The sequence below is a fragment of the Alternaria viburni genome, assembly GCF_023758015.1.
Source record: "Alternaria viburni strain BMP 2772 chromosome Unknown scaffold_10, whole genome shotgun sequence".
In the NCBI taxonomy this organism is placed as follows: domain Eukaryota; kingdom Fungi; phylum Ascomycota; class Dothideomycetes; order Pleosporales; family Pleosporaceae; genus Alternaria; species Alternaria viburni.
The window spans coordinates 551,845-569,707 of NW_026055779.1; the positions used below are offsets into that span (position 1 = coordinate 551,845).

The 17,863-nt window shown below is 52.0% G+C and overlaps 5 protein-coding genes across 5 annotated transcripts; 1 reads left to right on the forward strand and 4 right to left on the reverse strand.

Moving 5' to 3' along the window:
* Positions 1-1,448: 1,448 nt before the first annotated feature.
* Positions 1,449-3,569, reverse strand: J4E79_005449 (uncharacterized protein; the record flags this gene model as incomplete). The annotated part of the gene is made up of 3 exons (XM_049354327.1): positions 1,449-2,318; positions 2,368-3,014; positions 3,077-3,569. 3 exons carry the CDS (start codon positions 3,567-3,569, stop codon positions 1,449-1,451), a joined length of 2,010 nt encoding a protein of 669 aa, XP_049211192.1.
* A 630-nt stretch (positions 3,570-4,199) lies between these two features.
* Positions 4,200-6,398, reverse strand: J4E79_005450 (uncharacterized protein; the record flags this gene model as incomplete). Its single annotated transcript, XM_049354328.1, has 3 exons — positions 4,200-5,275; positions 5,529-6,095; positions 6,149-6,398. 3 exons carry the CDS (start codon positions 6,396-6,398, stop codon positions 4,200-4,202), a joined length of 1,893 nt encoding a protein of 630 aa, XP_049211193.1.
* Positions 6,399-9,112: 2,714 nt separating this feature from the next.
* J4E79_005451 (uncharacterized protein) lies at positions 9,113-9,720 on the forward strand (the record flags this gene model as incomplete). Its single annotated transcript, XM_049354329.1, has 2 exons — positions 9,113-9,172; positions 9,238-9,720. 2 exons carry the CDS (start codon positions 9,113-9,115, stop codon positions 9,718-9,720), a joined length of 543 nt encoding a protein of 180 aa, XP_049211194.1.
* Positions 9,721-10,319: 599 nt separating this feature from the next.
* Positions 10,320-12,313, reverse strand: J4E79_005452 (uncharacterized protein; the record flags this gene model as incomplete). Its single annotated transcript, XM_049354330.1, has 2 exons — positions 10,320-10,359; positions 10,389-12,313. The coding sequence occupies 2 exons, from the start codon at positions 12,311-12,313 to the stop codon at positions 10,320-10,322; spliced, it is 1,965 nt and encodes a 654-aa protein (XP_049211195.1).
* Positions 12,314-14,287: 1,974 nt separating this feature from the next.
* Positions 14,288-16,033, reverse strand: J4E79_005453 (uncharacterized protein; the record flags this gene model as incomplete). Its single annotated transcript, XM_049354331.1, has 4 exons — positions 14,288-15,303; positions 15,366-15,533; positions 15,593-15,799; positions 15,862-16,033. The coding sequence occupies 4 exons, from the start codon at positions 16,031-16,033 to the stop codon at positions 14,288-14,290; spliced, it is 1,563 nt and encodes a 520-aa protein (XP_049211196.1).
* Between the last annotated feature and the right edge of the window lie 1,830 nt (positions 16,034-17,863).

Genomic DNA, 17,863 nt, shown 5'->3' on the forward strand with positions numbered 1-17,863 from the left:
ATTTGTCGCTTGTACACATTCGCTGCACACGCCTAAAGTTTCGTATGGGGGCCAGTTACAGATGCTAGTAGGACAAGAGAGTGGTATGTCGGGGCGTGTAGTGTTGGCAAAAGGCGTAGGGTGGGTCCCATTCCCTGCGAAGTACCGGCCAAAGAGGTCTCTGAAAGCGGGGTCCACGAAATTCGTCTCGAGTCCTTGGAAGGTTTCCGGTGCGTAGAGCGGCTCGTACTGCACTACCCTTGGTATTGATCCGGCGTTAGACTGTGTCATCCACTCGTCTGGGAAGCTGACAACTTGCTGAAAGAAGGTATCGATCGCAAGAAGTAGCACAATTAAGAGCGCGCCGAGCGCCGCTAAAGAACGGCCCTTTGTCCGGAATAGTAACATTAGGGCACCCAAAGGTCCCCTGGAAGCTTTGTCGAATATCTCAAAATCCCACATAGCATTGGATCTATGGAACCAATGCCATTTCAGTTGACCGAGCGCCTCTGATGTTGGAACGATCAACGCAGCCGAAGAGACTTTACCCAAGACATTCGTCCAGGTGAGATAGGATCCGTCCAGCGACATGGGTTGGCCGCTGATTCGAAGGTAGATGCAGATGATCGCTATCATACACGATGCACTGAGCAACCAACTCATCATCTCGAATAGCCATCTCTTGAAGACGTTGTCCGACGAGTTGTACTCGGCTAACTTTCTCTCGATTCGTTGCGTGAAGTCGAGCGATGATTTCTCGTCTTCTGAAGAGTCTAGCGACCCTGGCGCATGTCGTCCTTCATGTTGTCCGCGTTTTTGTGTCCACGAAGGTTGGTATCGTATCGCGTTTGGAATGGAAGCCATCTCGGTGAGACTCGCATAGATGAGGATCGGGCCGTGATGAGAAACACGAGACGCGAAGGGGGGTTTTCTCGCGGTAAGGCTGGTCGTTCGATCGCTGCTCGAGGGTAAGATGACAGCGCACCGGCGCCTAACAAGCTATACATCTTGAACTGCCGGCTGCGAGTATGCCTTCAGTCATGGTAGAGTCATGGCGCTAAGCTGCGCATCTTGATCTTCGACGTTGAGCGTGCGCTTCGTTATCGTGCGCCTATGGGAGCTTTGCTGTTAGCGCTGCGGCATACCAACTGGCTGGCAGCTACCGAGGACGGGGACCGACATGGCCATGTCGCGTAGGCAAGTATAGCGACTTTAGATGCAGTCAAGATCGAGGATTTCCTGGTGACCGAAGACGGAAGATAGCTCTGGGTGATGAAGCTGGGACGAAGAGAAAAGACGTGAGGGCTCAGCGGGACGCGTTGGACGAGCTAGGTTCAGCAAGCGACATTCGCCCTGCGATGACGACAGCGCGCCAACACCAGCCTCAGATGTGGCCATTCATCATAGATCACGTATTATAACAACTATATGCATTGGCTGTATTTGCATACTACGGAAAATCTTGGTAGTTATATGAAGCCAGGTGGAACTGTCGATGCGGGGTGCACCTGTCCCGACACTCTCCAGCCCTGCTTTGGCAAGAGTCTAATTCTAACCTTGCGGGGATCGTGAGGCGATGCGCTTTCCGAGCTTGTGGTCGAGATGCTATCCTTCCGCACATCTTGTGGTAGACCGTAGATCAACGTAGGCAGGGCTGAAGTCTTCCAAACCCCCGTCTCGGTATCATTCGACGTTTTGATGATGGTAGCGACCAAGAATACCAAACTCAGTAGTAGGAGAAGCAACGGAAATATGAGCCATGGCCAGTTGATGCGGACGAACTTCTCTCGATCGTATGCCTCACCGAGGAGCGCTTCAGTAGTCTTCGTGTTCGACCGCATAACGTTCGTGAGGGATGATGCCAGTCGTTCCATATGGCGCGTAACGTTGCTTGGCGCTAGCCAGGGATTGAAGTCCATGAAGCGAGTAGCGGGTCCGTCAGGGTATTCCTTAAACCTCAATATAGGTTTTGAGCCCCTACCCGCAGCCGTGTAGGATGACGGGAAGAAATCGTCCCAGATGACCATGATCTGGAAAGCTGTCTCGTTCCACACAGAATAAGTGTTGTTGGTATCAGGATAATCCACGGCTGGCGCTTCGAGAGTGATGTTTGGCGAATACTCATACCAGTTGCCGTCGACTATCCATGGCCAAGGGACAGTATCATTCGCAATGTTGAGGAATGTTGACTCGGTAGTTTGGCTGTATAGGCCCCACTCGTACGATGATCTTACTCGCTGAACGCACCAAGACAACATGCACTCGTGCACCACAGGAGGCTCGCGACCGTATACACTATCGATCCCGTTCGATGCTGATGCGACGAGACCGTCGGTGATCTAAAGATCGGTGTACAAAGTCAGCGTTTGTCTCACATATAGTTCGTACAATGATGATACTGACGGGATAGCGAATGTCTCTGAATGCGAAGGAGCCAGTGCCGTAATAGGGTTCTTTCGTGTTCATGTCGGACAGAGGAATCGTGCGCACCAGCAAGACCTCATCAGTTGAGTTTGTGGTGCCGTTTTCGCTCACGACACGACCTGAGAGAAGTATTGGCGTAGCCGACGTAAGGTTGAGGAAATGACCGCAAACGTTCCCGACCGGGTATGGTACATCTGCTAGTGGGCCCTCCCATTTGACACTCCAATCAATTGTGGTATTCAGACAGGCATACGTGATGTTTAGATCGTGAGAAACATCCACGCAGCTGCTGCACGTCGCAAGGGTATCGTAAGTAGGCCAAGTGCATTTGCTAGAAGGACAGGAAAGCGGTATATCCGGGCGGAATCCACTTCCGAACGGAACGGGTATCGATCCGTTTCCGTAAAAGTAGCTTTTGATGACCGGGGAGGTGACCTCATCGTACATGGCTATCTCATCACCCTTGATGAAGTATTTGGAAAAATACGGACTATACGTCTTGACGATGGGAATGGAGCTTGGTGCCGTTTGCAGGGCCCAACGATCCGGGAATGTCACCACTTGCTGGAAAAAAGTGTCGATAGCAAGCAGCAACACAATTAGTAGGGCTCCTACAGAGGTAAAGATATGAAGTCAGTGTATTTCTCACATGGTTCGTACGGCCACAGCTTACCTAGGGCAGCCAGCGACCGTCCTTTTGTTCGAAAGAGGAGCAGCGTAGCGCCCCATGCACCTCGTGAGGCCTTGTCGAAGATTTCGAAATCCCACATAGCGTTCGATTTATGAAACCAATTCCATTTAAGCTGTCCAAGTGCTTCCGAGGTCGGCACGATGAGTGCAGCGGATGCTATCTTTCCTAGTGTGTTGGCCACCGTGAGGGACTGCTCGCTCTTGGTCATCTCCTGGCCGCTGACGGTGATATAGATTCCGATGACCGCGCCCATGCACACCGCGCTTATTAGCCAGCTGGCTAATTCAAAAAGCCACCTCTTGAAAATATTCTGGGATGCATTGTACGCGGCCAACTTCTTCTCTAGACGTTGTACCAGATCCAGTGGTCTCTTTCCGTTTTCGCCAGGGCTGGACGATGGCGATATGTAGCGCTCATTGTTCTGGACGTCTTGCGGTAGCTGCCTTGAAGGTTCGTACTGCGGAAGTGTTGTCATTTGGTTGCGTGGGTGAGTTGAGATGGCAGATGGATAACTAGGTGGTCTGCTCATGGGAGATTTGTGGATCGATTGATGATGCCCAACGACTGGCGAGTGAATGCGACACGCTATCGCATCGATTGTATAGGCGTTTATGAGGTCCCGTTACCCCAGCTTTTAGTGGGAATGAGGTTGGTCCGGCAATTCCACGCTGTGGTGTATACACATCCTACGACTGAAGATAACCAGCCGCCGGATACACACTAAGCCTGCCAACAGGATATAAAAGCCGCCGAAGGAACGGTTCTAGCGCTTAGCAGCTGCGACTCCATGGTCGTGCAGACTTGCCATGTCTACCTAGGTAACCATGTTGATCCTGCGTGTGGCTTGGCGGTAGGAGCCAATGACACCGGTCGGTCTACCGCTGGCTTTGACGCCGACTAGGTATGCGGAGATGTTGTCGCAACACAGACGCGCTCATGCCAGGCTCGTTGTCATGTTGCGCAGAGAATCGAGGATATTGGCTGCATGAGCGATTGGTACCGAGCCTCACATGCCTTTTGCGTACGACTGGATCACATGCCAATCTTGGCGCGCACTTTGAAAAACTTCATCATTTTCGTGTGTATAACGAGCAAGACTTTGTGGCTATATAAAACCAGGTGGAGCTGTCGGCGCGGGCTGAACTATACCAGAGACTCTCCAGCCTTGTTTTGGCATGAGCCTGATCCTGACCTTCTTCGACCTTCTATGGGAGGTGCGCGTTGATGCTGCCGGTGTCTTGAGTCCCTGTTGAAGGTCTTTTGGCAGGCTGTATATCAGCGTCGGCATGGCGGAAGTCTTCCAGTTGCCGATATCATCGTATGCGTGTTGTGAAGTCTTGATCATTGTAGCCACCAAGAATGCGATGCTTAGGAAAAGGAGAAGCAGAGGAAATGCAAGCCAACCCCAATGAACCACCACATAAGTCTCCGGGGATGAGGCGCTTCCAACGATGAGCTCATTGCTGTTAGCATCAGACCTGACTGCGTTCGTTAGAGCATGTGCTATCCTTTCCATGTGGTAGGTGACGTTATTGGGAGCAAGCCATGGGTTGAACCGAACTTCTCGAAACATGACCTGATCGATGAAGCTAGTTCTGATCTTCAGATATGGCTTGGCCGATGGCTCGGTGACAGTAATCAGGGAGGGGAACACTTCGTCCAGAACAAAGATTGTGTTCATGAACGTCTCGTTTGAGACGCCATAAGTGGTCGTATAGTTGTCGTTGGTAGGTGGAGTTATCGTGATATTTGCATCAAACTCAGTCAGCGTCATGCCAAGCCCCACACTCTCGCCCCACCATGGGTATTCGATCTGTGTCGTGTTGGTAAAGGTCTCGATGACCTCCTCTTTGTAACCTCCTCGTGCGTATGAGGAGCGAAGTGTCTTTACACACCAGGATAAGACACATTCGTGAGCCACTGGGAGGGCTCTGCGATAGACGCTCTCGGAGGAGCCATCCGCTGCGCTTACGATTATCGCATCGATGATAGGATAGTTGATGTGCTTGAAGTTGATAGAACCCCCGTACAGTGGTGACCTCAAAGGGTTTGTGACGAGCGGTAGCGTGCGCATGAGAAGGGTCTCTCCATAAGGGGAATCCGTGCTGTTTTCGACTCTGTACCCGGACATCAGGACAGGCAGTGAACTCGTCGCGTTCAGGAAATAGCCACAGGCAGTACCTACACAACGACAATGTCAGCCTTAGTCAACTTTATCTTGCATAGGTTGGTCGGCGGCCTTGCTTGGCATGGCCGAGACTGATAGTCGATGATGAAAGGCTCATCTCACCATTGGGATATGTATCCTCCGTCCCAGGACCAGTTGAGTTTCTAATCCAGTCCATCTTCATGGAAAGACAATCATACTCAAGCAGGTGTGACACGTCTTCGCAGGCACTGCAGACTCCCAAAGACTGATAGGCCGGCCACTCACATCTACTAGTTGGACACACTAGTGGTATCTCAGCCTGAGGACCACCCTCGGTGAGAAACGGACGTGTGCCATTTTGGTCAAAGAAAAATGGATCCAGGGCCCTCTTGAGGTCTTGGTTCATCGTGGCCACGGGTTCATTGTCCCAGGTGCTGTCGTATGTAAGGGCGAGGGAAGGGGTATATCGTACGGTTCGTGGAATCGAGCTGTTGCCCTGTAGCTTCCAACGCTCATTGAGGTCGGTAACCTGCTGGAAGAAAGTATCAATCGCAAGTAGCAGGACTGTCAACAGGGCACCTAGTGCGGCAAGTGATTTGCCCTTCGTTCGGCACAGGAGCATGAACGATCCCCATGCACCGCGCGATGCTTTGTCAAATATCTCGAAGTCGAATGCGTCTCTGGACTTCTTCCCGTAGAACCAGGTCCATTTCAGCTGCCCGATAGCCTCCGATATAGGCAGAATGAGTGCTGCCGAGGCGATCTTCGAAAGAACCGTGATTATCGTCAGGCCTGCAGGCCATTTGTTGTGGGCTTGATCGTGGAGATAATAGAGTAACCCGATAATTGTGCCTGCACTCTAAGTTAGCATATGTACATATTAGGCCGACATGGTGCCAGCTCACCCATGCAGATAGCACTTATCGCCACACTGATGATCTCGAACAGCCAGCGTTTGTAAACATTCTGCGAAGCATTGTAGTGCGCTAGCTTTCGCTCTATGCGCCCGGGGAAGTCGAGACGATGCTTCTCGTGGACAGATGCTCGATAGGATGGCGGAGGTGGTATATTCAGGCCTTCATTCGGGGATGACGAATGCAAGTGTCGCGATTGCACAAGTGTAAGAGGTAAAAGTCCTCCGTGTTGTCGTGACATTGTGCGCATGTTCCGTTGACGAGATCTGAAGCACACATGAGCGGTCAAGAGGTGACGCCCTGAAAGCGGTGCTAGAGTTAATCATTGGTAGCCTCCTGTGGTATGTCAATTGAATCAACAATCGAGCGCTTAACGGCCGAACATTCTGCAGCTCGTGTAGAAAGCGCGACATCGCTACTGGCTTGCTTCCTAGGGCAGGTCATGATTGCCAGGTGTGCATGTAGAAATGACCTGAGCGTTGGCGATGCGAAAGCTTCTGTGTCTGCCCAGCATCACCGTTAGACCTGTCAGAGTGGGGGGTTTAGCGCCCACAGCAGGTTGCGCGGGGATAAGGTCTTATCAAACCATGAGGCCGAGATTGTGGTAGCGCTGAGCTTAGCGTTCCCGCAGCTACTGCGTATTGAACCGTTCGAGGCCACATCAAGCAGTAAGAACGATGAGCAGTTTAAGCGCTGGGGTTGAGCTGTCATCGTGGGTTGGCGGGCACGCGGGCACTAGGCAGAGCGCAAGGCGGTCTGTTCGAGGCAAGGGGGGCCGATCTTGGGAAGCGAGCTATGGAGCCGAAGCTGCCCCGAAGACTCGGTGAGCTTGCACTTTTTGAGCCGTGGTCTTCTCTTCTCTAGATGCACGTACTTTGTTCTGCGATCTCGATACACTACTTGAGTATACAGTGATCATGTTTGGGGTGGGTATGTACCGGAATGTTCTAGCTCTCATCGCATGCAGAAGATGTTGTTATTGGCATGTACGGGTATGTTTTTCTATTTCCAAGAACCATCGAGATGAGGGCGCAGGCAAGAGCAGTGTCAGAGTATTCGTTTAGGCATCATTTCTTGCTCGACTGGACGAAGCAGATCTCGTGTATTGAATACATATTGAGTGAAGCGTGTTTGAAAGCCGCGCGGCGAGGGATTACTTAGGTAGATGTAGACGATGCACAGGTGTACAAAGACATATACTGCGCCGCAACGTGGGTGCATAATGTTGAAAAAGATCCGAATGCGCGCAATCCGGTAATACCACCTAATTTAGATTGCATGTTTGTGAATCCCCATTTCCATGGACTTCCTTATAGTTGTGTCTACCCGCAGTAAGTATCATTACCTAGGTACCGGATGCACATTGATGCGATAGCTGTCTTCCGTACCCCGAAAGCTCGTGGAAGACGGGAAAGCGCGGAGGCCTCAATCCCGTGTAAGTGTAGATACTCGCTTCACGACGCCATGTGGCTTCCCAGGCGGTCATCGAGTCGGCCACAAAGGGCCAAGTACCAAGGTAGGCTGATCCGACAACCTTGAACGGCCGGAAACTTGGGACCTAGGGGCGATCGATATCACCATGCATGGGCAATGTGATGGACTGCGCATAGGGCTCGAAGACAGCCTCCGGGATTGCTGGGCGTGTGTTGCACAGTAATGGCTTTAAGACAGAGGTAAACAAAGTGACATAGCCGCATGAAGGTTGGCGTTGACAAGGTTTACACACACGCAGCGTCCGTTTCAGAGAGCCCTGGTGTCGTCAGTCTAGATCCCGGGGGGCGCTTAATCCCTACCCGCAATTGGTGAAGCTCCTTGTACTGTCTACGGGTACCTGAATCAAGTCTCTACATCGATGCGAAGCTGACGCAATGGTATGAGTACAGCGTGGTGGACGTCATTACCAGCCGGACTTTACATGGGCCTCCAATTCACAGGACTGGCCGGTAATTAGGGGTTTATTTGCATGCATCACAATGGAATCTAACTCAACGCCGCCTACAGTCGCTTGGCAGGGGTCCGAACGTCCGAACTTTACGACAGATTCTTGCAAAGACACGAGCTCAAACAGACACTCGAGAGCGTAGTTGCGTCGCAAACAGAGTGTATTGAATGTCTATCAAAATGAGCCAAAGAGATTGGAGGAAGCGTAACGCCGGAAAGTATCACGTGTGGAAAGAATCTGTGAGTCGGTCGCAAGAACGGTTGATGGGCGTGAGGTACCGATCGCGTAGAGCCAATCGCTTCAACTCCCCGGCTAAGTCCAAAACGCCGCCAAGCCACATCACATCGATAAATCCTTTTGATTGGTTAGAAATCATTCGGGCAGTTGACGAGAACTACAGCAATTACAGGTGATGAATCGTACTTACAGGATCTCGACCTTACGGACAGGATCGCCTTGTAGAAAGCCCTGCCCTTTCGAGCGCTTCGAATGTGATATCCCGTGTGATGAAATCGCAGAATTCTCCTGATCCATTGCGATGCGTTCTCGTGCCACCACAAGCTCGCGGCCTAACGCCTTGTGTTCCAACGCGTCGGTCTTTGCGTTTCACCTTGCCTCATTCGTGGTCCAGCTATCATGCTCGCCGTTCTACCTCCCAATGGTTGCACAACTTCGCGTGATGCGCGCATTGTGCCTGCGGTGCCATGCCCTTGGGACTGCATCTGTGGCTTCGGAGGCGGTTACGAGGGTGAGAGTCACCACGGGTTGAAGCGCCGGTGACCAGGGAGTGGAGATGAGCCCGTTGTGGAGGGTGGCTCACAATGTCGTCGTTATGGTTTGATGTTGATGGATAAATGCACCGACATCTCCCCTCGTCAAGGCATCATCCTCCTTGTGACAGACAGTCGAACCACCTCTTGGATACATTCATCCCTTGCCGGACAGCCACATAGCCTTTCCGTTGCCGTCTCTTATCAGCGTCGTCCAAAGACCCAACTGTTACATACGTCATCATGCGCGGCACTACCTTCCTCGTTTTTGCGTCGTTCATTCTTCCGATTTTTGCTGGTCCGGTACCAGTTCCAGACGTCAGTGACATCATGACAAGCCAAGCAAGCCTCTGAACTAACTCATGTAGCAGATTGTCGACACGGTCGTCAGCCGCACATCAACAAAGATCCTCGATGGCCGAACACCTCTTATCGAAGCTATCCCAGTGCAAGGTCGCTCAGCGGTGACCATCGAGCGCGAAGTCGAGACAGAGTCTAGTGACCTGCTTGCCGAGCGTATGATTCGCGGCGGCAGAGGGCGTGGTGGTGATAAGAGATCTGTTGATGAAAGGGCCACTCGTGGCGGTCGCGGACGTGGTGGCGACAAGAGATTGGTTGATGAGAGGGCCACTCGTGGCGGTCGCGGACGTGGTGGTGACAAGAGGTCGGTTGATGAGAGAGCCATTCGAGGTGGTAAGGGCGACAAGAGGTCGGTGGATGAGAGAGCCATTCGAGGTGGCAAGGGCGACAAGAGGTCAGTGGATGAGAGAGCCATTCGAGGAGGCAAGGGCGACAGGAGGTCGTTGATGAGCCGATCCATTCGGGGAGGCAGAGGACGCGGAGGCGACTAAGGAATGACCATGGTGGTGTCCGTTGAGCAAGTCTCGCGGCGATTACTTTCCTGAAGCCTTGTAATTCCCAACCCCCGATCATTGACGGCTGCAAGTACGGTCGAATTGGCAGGTAATTTTGTATAACAATTTCGTAATATTTCTTCTTGGAGGAACTGGCTATTCATATCCATCCCGGGGGCGGAAGGTTGGGTTTCGGCTTGGGTACGAAAGGAGAGAAAAGATTTCCAGACACCCGCCAGCCCTGGTTAGGTTGCAATCTTACTTTTAGCTCCTTAGCTCTAGCTCTCGGTGTCCCAGAACTCCCAGATCTCGTGATCTTTTGTTGCATCTCATCCGGTAAACCATAGAGTAAAGTGGCATACGCCGAAGTCTTCCACACTCCAACGCGATCGCGCTCAACAGCGGACTTTGCAACAGTTGCCGCAAGAAAAATGAAAGAAATACAGAGCAGACCGATAGGAAGAGTAAGCCATTCCCAGCGCACGGAAACATAATTCTCCCTGGTGTAAGCGTCGCCTAGGGTCATGACTTTGTTATCCGACGATCTCACAACATTCGTCAAAACTTTGGCCAATCTCTCCATGTGTCGAGTGAGATTATTGGAAGCTAGCCATGGATTCTCTTCGAATGTCCGTACTGATGGGCCGTCGAAATAGTTCTTGTACCTTAGCAAAGCTTCTGGAGACCCATCTTCTAGAGTGTAGTATGAAGGGAAGAAGTCGTCGAAAACACCCATAGTCTTGTATGCCGTTATATTATCGACTCTGTATGTTTTGTCGTATGCCGTTGTATTCAATCGGTGTAAACGTGATGGAGGCGGCTTGAGCGTGATGTTTTGGGTGTAGATAAGGTCTTGGCCAGTCTCAGCCTCATAGACCTCCCATGGCCATGAGAACGGCTCGTCAGGTGTATTCAGATAAGTGGCAGTAACATTCTCGGTGTACTTTCCCCAGTCATAGGCCGACTTGATGCTTTGAACGCACCATGACAGGATGCACTCATGTACCACAGGTGTATCGTTGCGGAACACGCTTGCTGGGCCGTCAATTGCTGATGCAATTAGAGCGTCGAGAATCGGATTGCGGATGTCTTTGTAGTTCACGGAACCGACGCCGTAGAGTGGCTCCTTGGTGTCGAAATCTGAAAGAGGTATCGTCCTGGCAATCAAGGCCTCGTTGGTCACATTCTGTGACTCGTCGGCATGCGCAACATACCCAGAGAGCAGAATAGGCGCAGCACTTGTGATGTTGAGAAAGTATCCACACACTGTCCCATTCGGGTAGGGTACCTCGTCCAATGGCCCTTGCCAAGTAGCAGTCCAATCCACGGTAGTGTCTACTAGACAGTCGAATTTGATGTCCAGGAGATGAGAGACCTCGGCACAACTACTGCAAACTGCCAGGGTTTCATACTCTGGCCATGTGCAGTTGCTCGTCGGGCACGATAGAGGTATCTCGGGCTTTGTACCGTTCAGAAAGGGAATGGGCTGAGTTCCGTTGCCATAGAGGAACTTCTTGATGACAGGAGTAAAATCGCGATCTTCTTGTCCTTGTTCTTCCCCATGAAAGAAATCAGGAACGTAAGGCGGCATGTACATCGGGGCCCTTGGGATGGCACTAGTGGTATTTTGTAATGCCCAGCGATCCGGGAAGTCGACCACTTGCTGGAAGAATGGGTCAAGAGCCAGAGAGCAGAGCATAATCATAGCTCCAAGCGCCGCCAGTGCTTTGCCTTTAGTACGAATCAACAGTAGTAGTGATCCCCACGGCCCTCGAGATGCATTGTCGAAGATCTCGAAATCCCACATCTGCTTGGAATGTTCGAGGAACCAGCTCCACTTCAACTGACCAAGTGCCTCCGATACAGGTAGTATAAGGGCAGCGCCAGCCATCTTGGAGAGAATGGAAATGTAAGTATTCAGTGTCAACCCAGTCTTCTCCGCTAAGACCCACTTCGCAAGTGGTTTGTCTTGAAGACCGATAAGGACTCCGACGACAGCCGCCATACAGCACGCACTGAACAGCCAGCTTAGAAGCTCAAGCAACCATCGTTTGTATACATTGCCTGAAGCGCTGTACCTCCATAGGGTCTCCTCAATGCGTTGTGCGAAGTTTGCGGACGGATCGGACTTCTCGTTGATGGGTGGAGAGATCTCGATAGATGGGGGCTTGGGAGGTCCGTTGACGATGCCGAGTCCCGGATGATAGTAACTGATCGGAGTCTTCTCGTTGATGGAAGGGACCTGCAGGGAATGAACGGTATCGAGACGGACTCGAGGGCGTTCAGTCGGGAAGAAGCGAAGAGTCGGTCGCCGAGAATCAGACTGGTGCTGGATCTCTGGTGGTGGTTCTGGAATAGGCCAGATGACTGACCGACAACTGGAAGTCTCGATAGTGGTTGTAGGGCTTGGCTCGGCCGGGCTGATGGGTGGCGCGTTGATATGTGACGGACTCAGGTGTGTTGGTCGTTGAGGAGGGATGATGTCTGGTGTAGTTGGCGTAGTTGGTGTTGTACCGTATGTCTTTGCTGTGATTCGTTCATCGCCTGTATCCAGATAGATTGGAATGTCGGGAAAAGCAGGCGAACGCATAGGGGTGCGTGGAGAATGAGACATGTTGGGATAGTAGCCTGATGTGGATATCGGGAAAGGCATTAAAAGAATACGTGAATACGAATTAAGGTACGAAGAAAGTGGAGAACGATGGAAAGATGTTGCTTCGTACAAGATAGTAGAGCAGTGCCAGACTGGAGAGAAGCAGTAGACTGATACCAGGTACTTACCATCGGTGTCCATCACCATACTATAACAACATCGAGCTGCAGTATAAGCCTCCACAAGCCATTTCCATGATTGGAGCCTGCTCGAAACATCAAACAGCACTGTTACTGCGGCGTACATGCAAACTATGCCTTCGTTCTGGAAACCGGTGCATTGCCGAGCAAACGCACCATTCACGGCACGAGCTAGCCGCAAGGACCAGACCCAACCTCCAGAAAAGCATGCCAAGAAAGGCGGCTGAAGGCCATCTCCACGACACCTGCGTGCGGCGCGGGCGTCGGGAGCTGTCAAGCCGGGTCACCGCTGTGGGTGTAGCCGTACAGAGCATGTGTATAACCGCTGGGATGGCCGCATGGCTAGGCTAGCGTATTCTCGTTGCCGCTGTGGTATTAAAACATATGCAGCTAGGCGTATTCTTAGCTTTTGGCCCCTCCATGAGGTCACGTTTCGATGACGATGCATCAATGAGGCACAGTCGTATAAGCGCTTCGAGCCTCATCGGACGCTGCAGCCAATGTAAGGAGCGCGGGTTTGGGGAAACATGTTGGTTTTGCTCGGTGAGCGAATGGCAATGCCGCTTTCCAGCCTCGGAGGTATCGCGTGAACTCGCGCGACGTGGGTGGTTGTGGAGGTGGTGGGAACGACGGCCTCGGGATGTTTCGACAAATTTTTGGGGGTTCAGATAGCGGGGTCGCGCTATCGTTAAGCGCGGGGCCGATAACCCCACTTATTAATAGCCACCTATCAACGCCGCGGAATATTTAGCCATGCGTCTATTTTTCGAATATTCCACGTCGCGTCTATCGTGCATTCAGCATCTCGGTGCAAAGCAAACAACGCATGCATGCATGAAGCAAGCTTCACGTGACGGCGTCTCCCAGTGTCAAGCAGGAGCGTGACAACTGCCTTCCTCTGGAGTAGCCGAAGCATACCAGGTGTGTTATGGTGGACCATCGTCTGACACCTCTTAGCTAGCCCTCCCTCTACAACCAACACTTCGCTTACTGACTTGATACTACGGTGGCTTGAGGCTGAACATGCGATTCGGTGTTCCCTAGTACTGACACGTGTACTAACACCGGCGTACGCTAAATCCAGTCTGCCGGGTCGCGGCTATCAAGGCTGCATTGCGATCGTTGCGTACCATCACTGGCCAAGCTTATGCCCATCTGTTGTTGTTTCAAAGCCGCCAGATTCCCATTCGTTCGGAAGATACCCCACAGGTCCCGATCAGTCGGAGATCTGTTTTCTGTAGCCGCTGTCGCTTGATCGGTGTCATGGTCGCATAGAAGAGCGGGCCATTGGTGCGTTGTGTCGTCGAAACAAACTTATGATGGAAGTGGAGATCCGCGCAATTTCCAGCCTCTTCAGGCGTTGCATGCAAGGTATGGTTTGATATATTGCTGCGCCGCATGCTACATCGGAACGTTGAACGGCCAGACGGGTAACATTGCAAAGGTGTTGAGCTGATGTCAGCCATGGCTTCATTAATATTGCACGACCCCAAAGTGTTTATTGCGAGCCACAATGAGCGATGCAAAATCTTACACGGAAAAGGGAGGACTAGTTCATGATTCATTACCGGAGACGACCGCGAGCAACACTGACTTGTGCTGAACAGCCACAAATTATGCATCTTCATCTCCACTATTTTCATCCACGACCGTTTCATACCCGCTCGAAGGAATGCGGCTCACTTCCAAGCGGCCTCAAAACCCGCCTTGTGAGCGCCAAATGCAACGTCATTTGCAAGATCCATCGACCTCAGTCCACTTTACTTGCGACTTAGGCCTTCTTGTCTGGCGCTTCATGAAGCTCGATGGCGTTGCTATCCTGACCCATGACCTTGGCGGTGGTTGCAGCGAGCGCATCGGCATCATCCTTCTCACTTTCAAACAAGAAAGTAAGCTCTTCCAATGTTTTTCCGTACGTTTCCGGGAACAAGAAGTAGATGAACACAATCTCGCAACACAGCAAAGCGATGTACACGAAGAGGAACTTCCAGTCAAGGTCTTCCAGTCCGATGGGATTGGTGAAGGATCCAAGCATGACGGAGCAACGATTGAAGAGTTGAAACCATGAGAGACCCTTGGTTCGGACGTAGTAGGGGAAGATTTCGACCATGTAGACATATGTGAGGGCATTGTAGGCGATGTTGTAAGCGGGCTTGTAAAGAAAGATCATGACCAGAACCGCATAGCCTGTCTCTTTAGATCCAGTCTGGCGATTACGAGCCTGAGCAATGGTCCAAGCGGTGTACACGCACAATAAGCAACTCGCGCACAGCAGATACATCCTGCGACGTGGGTATCGGGGTGTGACAGTTGCCATGACAAGCGCCATGAGGAAGCCCCATGCTTCTGAGCCGACGTTGTAGCGCACCTGGGTATGACTATCTTCAATGCCGATCTTTTCCAGGATAGGCACAAGGTATTGGCTGATGAGATTGTTGCCGCTGTACTGGACGAAAATGCCAAGGCCGGCGGCGACAAGGGCACGGTGTCGCATGCCTTTGGATTGGAAGAGCTCGGCCCAGCCACGTTGTCGCGATTCGTTCTCCAACTCCAGGGCTTTCCTGATCTCAGCAATCTCAAGGTGAGGTAGCTCAGCCGATGCATCGCCTTCAGCATGGTACTTGATCAAGATCTCAAGAGCTTCTTCGCTCCGATCTTTCGAAACCAGCCATCGAGGGCTTTCCGGGACCGTGAAAGCGAAGATGATCTGGATAACAGAAGGGCCTGCTTGGAGGATGGAGGGGAGGCGCCAAGACCAGTCGCTCGGAATGAGTAGTGTGCGGACGACTACACATCGGAGCCAAGATCAGCATGCATTCATCTGCCTTTGGTGGAGGAAAATTGCTCACCTATACCCGCTCCGAGAACTGAGCCTACTCCGAAGAATGCGTTGAAGAGACTGCCTAAGAACTGTCGCTCTTTAGGGTGGCCTAGTTCGCCGAGAAGAGCGGCGCCGGATATGATGGCATAAACGATACCGTGGCCCAGGAATATGCGACTGAAGATGAACATGGCGACTACACGTATGTTAGTTGTAAGGATCTCTGGATGCGACAAGAATGCTGAAGGTACTCACGGTTCTGCGACAAGCCCTGCATTACTGCTCCGATGATCATAATCGTGGACCCCAAGACGATACTCTTCCGCCTTCCAAGATGATCAGACACGATAGAAACGAACGGAATACTTGATATAGCGCCGAGGTTGTAGCAGGCGACAAGCAATCCGAGTTGGCCTCCTTTGGGATGATTGAAGTATTCTTGCCAGTAGTGAAGAGCTTGCACTGAAAGCGTCATACTTGATCAGTATCACATCTCAAGGGACTCCGTAGTAGTATCTACTTACTTCCATTCATCATTGAGCTATCAAATCCAGAAGTAGACTCAATGAAGAAGCAGAAAGGTACCAACAATAGGTAGAGACGTCGGAGGTTTGGCTTATTCCACCATCGTACCGTATCGGCGGCGACGAGGCGCTCGATGATACCGTCGCCAGGGCCTGCAACTGCTGGTGCCATGATTTTTCCGGTTGAGATAGGTACTCAGTGTAGCGTCAGGATGGCACTTTCTCAACTTACATACTCGAAGCCAAGCACTTCACCGGTTCAAGAAACCGTCGAACCGACAAAGGGATGCTGGATCTGCCTCGCTTTCTTCTTGGCTTTGCGGGGTTTGTGCCCGGTGGTACGGTTGACGCATCCTTCATCATGAAGCATGACCGTTGATCAAAGGAAATACGAATGCCTGTCTTGCGACGATACAAACACCACCAAGTCTCATTGCTCCATACCTGGAAATATGAGGCTGATTCTCTCTGTCGTGCGGATAAATGCCGTGCTATGCTAGTCTGCCTTACTTAACACCGTCAGCTTCAATATCAAAATCGTGTACTCAGGTCCGTGAATGTGCATGCAGGGCTGGACTCAAATGACCCGATGCCCGACATGGACCTCAGCACTAGCCATGTATGGCGCGGTCCGTGGTGCAACAGGTAAGGTTGAATGCGGGGGAAATTCTCCTGCCCCTCCACAAGTTCTTTCGCACAGTATCGCCAACTTCTCGACTGATCTGGGCGACAAAGTGCGAAAGAGGCTGGATCGGCGGGCCAAAAATCCGGGCATTCTTCAGGCGGAAAACATTGTGCGGTAGTGCCGCAACGGCAATCGATTCGCAGGCGGCTCTCAGCAGGAGCTTACACCAATTCACGATGCGCATTCTGCTCAGTAGCATTGCTCTTCCGTAATTTGTGTCGTTTCAAGCTCTGAAGTAGATGCTTTCGCGTCGGAGAAATGACGTGAAGGGCTTGACGCGCCTGCCATTAGGGGCTGGCTCCCTCGTGGCGCACAGATCACCAAGCCACACCTTCCGGATAGCTCCAGCCTCCTCAAACTCCAACACTTTCCATCATCATCCCACTATGACTGAAGCGGTGCGCGAATCCGTCCAGCACTGTGGTAAATACACTGACATTGCGACCTGGAGGTTCAGTTGAATCCCATCGCATGCGAGAATTGCAGATCGAAGAAGTGCAAGTGCGATCGGAAGCTGTGGGTAACCCGCATGCCAGCTGCAGAACTTCATCTAACCAACACAGCCCATGCTGTTCTCAGTGCCAGACATCATCGCTGCCATGCCACTATCAAGAGGGTGGTAAGCGAGGTCTTCCAGCCGCATACATCACTGCTCTTGAGAAGCGGCTGGCAGACACCGAGGCTGCACTCTCCGCAACACTCACTGTCGTCCAAAACCAAGACTTAATACGGTTGAACGACGTTAGGCTTTCAGATCCATCATCGCACGCGCCAAAGCGACAAGGCTCAAAAGCAGAAAAGCTTGAAGAATGGAAGCGCCTGCCTTTGCAGACGACCGAGCAGTTGACAGCTTGGCTGCAAGCACAGTGTCGCGAGACGGCAGCCCCGGAAATACTTCCGTCGAGACACAGCAATTCCGTCCCTGATGGCGACAGAGCGCGCGAGACATCCAGGACAGCCGAAGGTCGACCGAATAGTGGTGCGTACGCTTCTCGCCAGCTACCCGGCGATACATCCCCACTGGTGTCAGTCCTGCAGCAACTGAAAGACTGCGAAATGCCTATAGCACCAAACATGCAGCGAGCTCCCACTGACCCAGCAAGATGGCACGAAAACTACTTCTAAAACTCGAGAGGAGTGTCTGGCAGATACTGCTGCTATGCCAGTCAGACTGAGTCAGGTAGACGCCTCGTTCTCAGTCACACGAGTCAACCACCAAAGATGCCGATTGTCGGCAGCCGCAGGACCAGTTTACACTCGGAAGGCGATGCTGGCCATTCATCACGCTGTGGTCGGCACTGGACGTATGACACGATC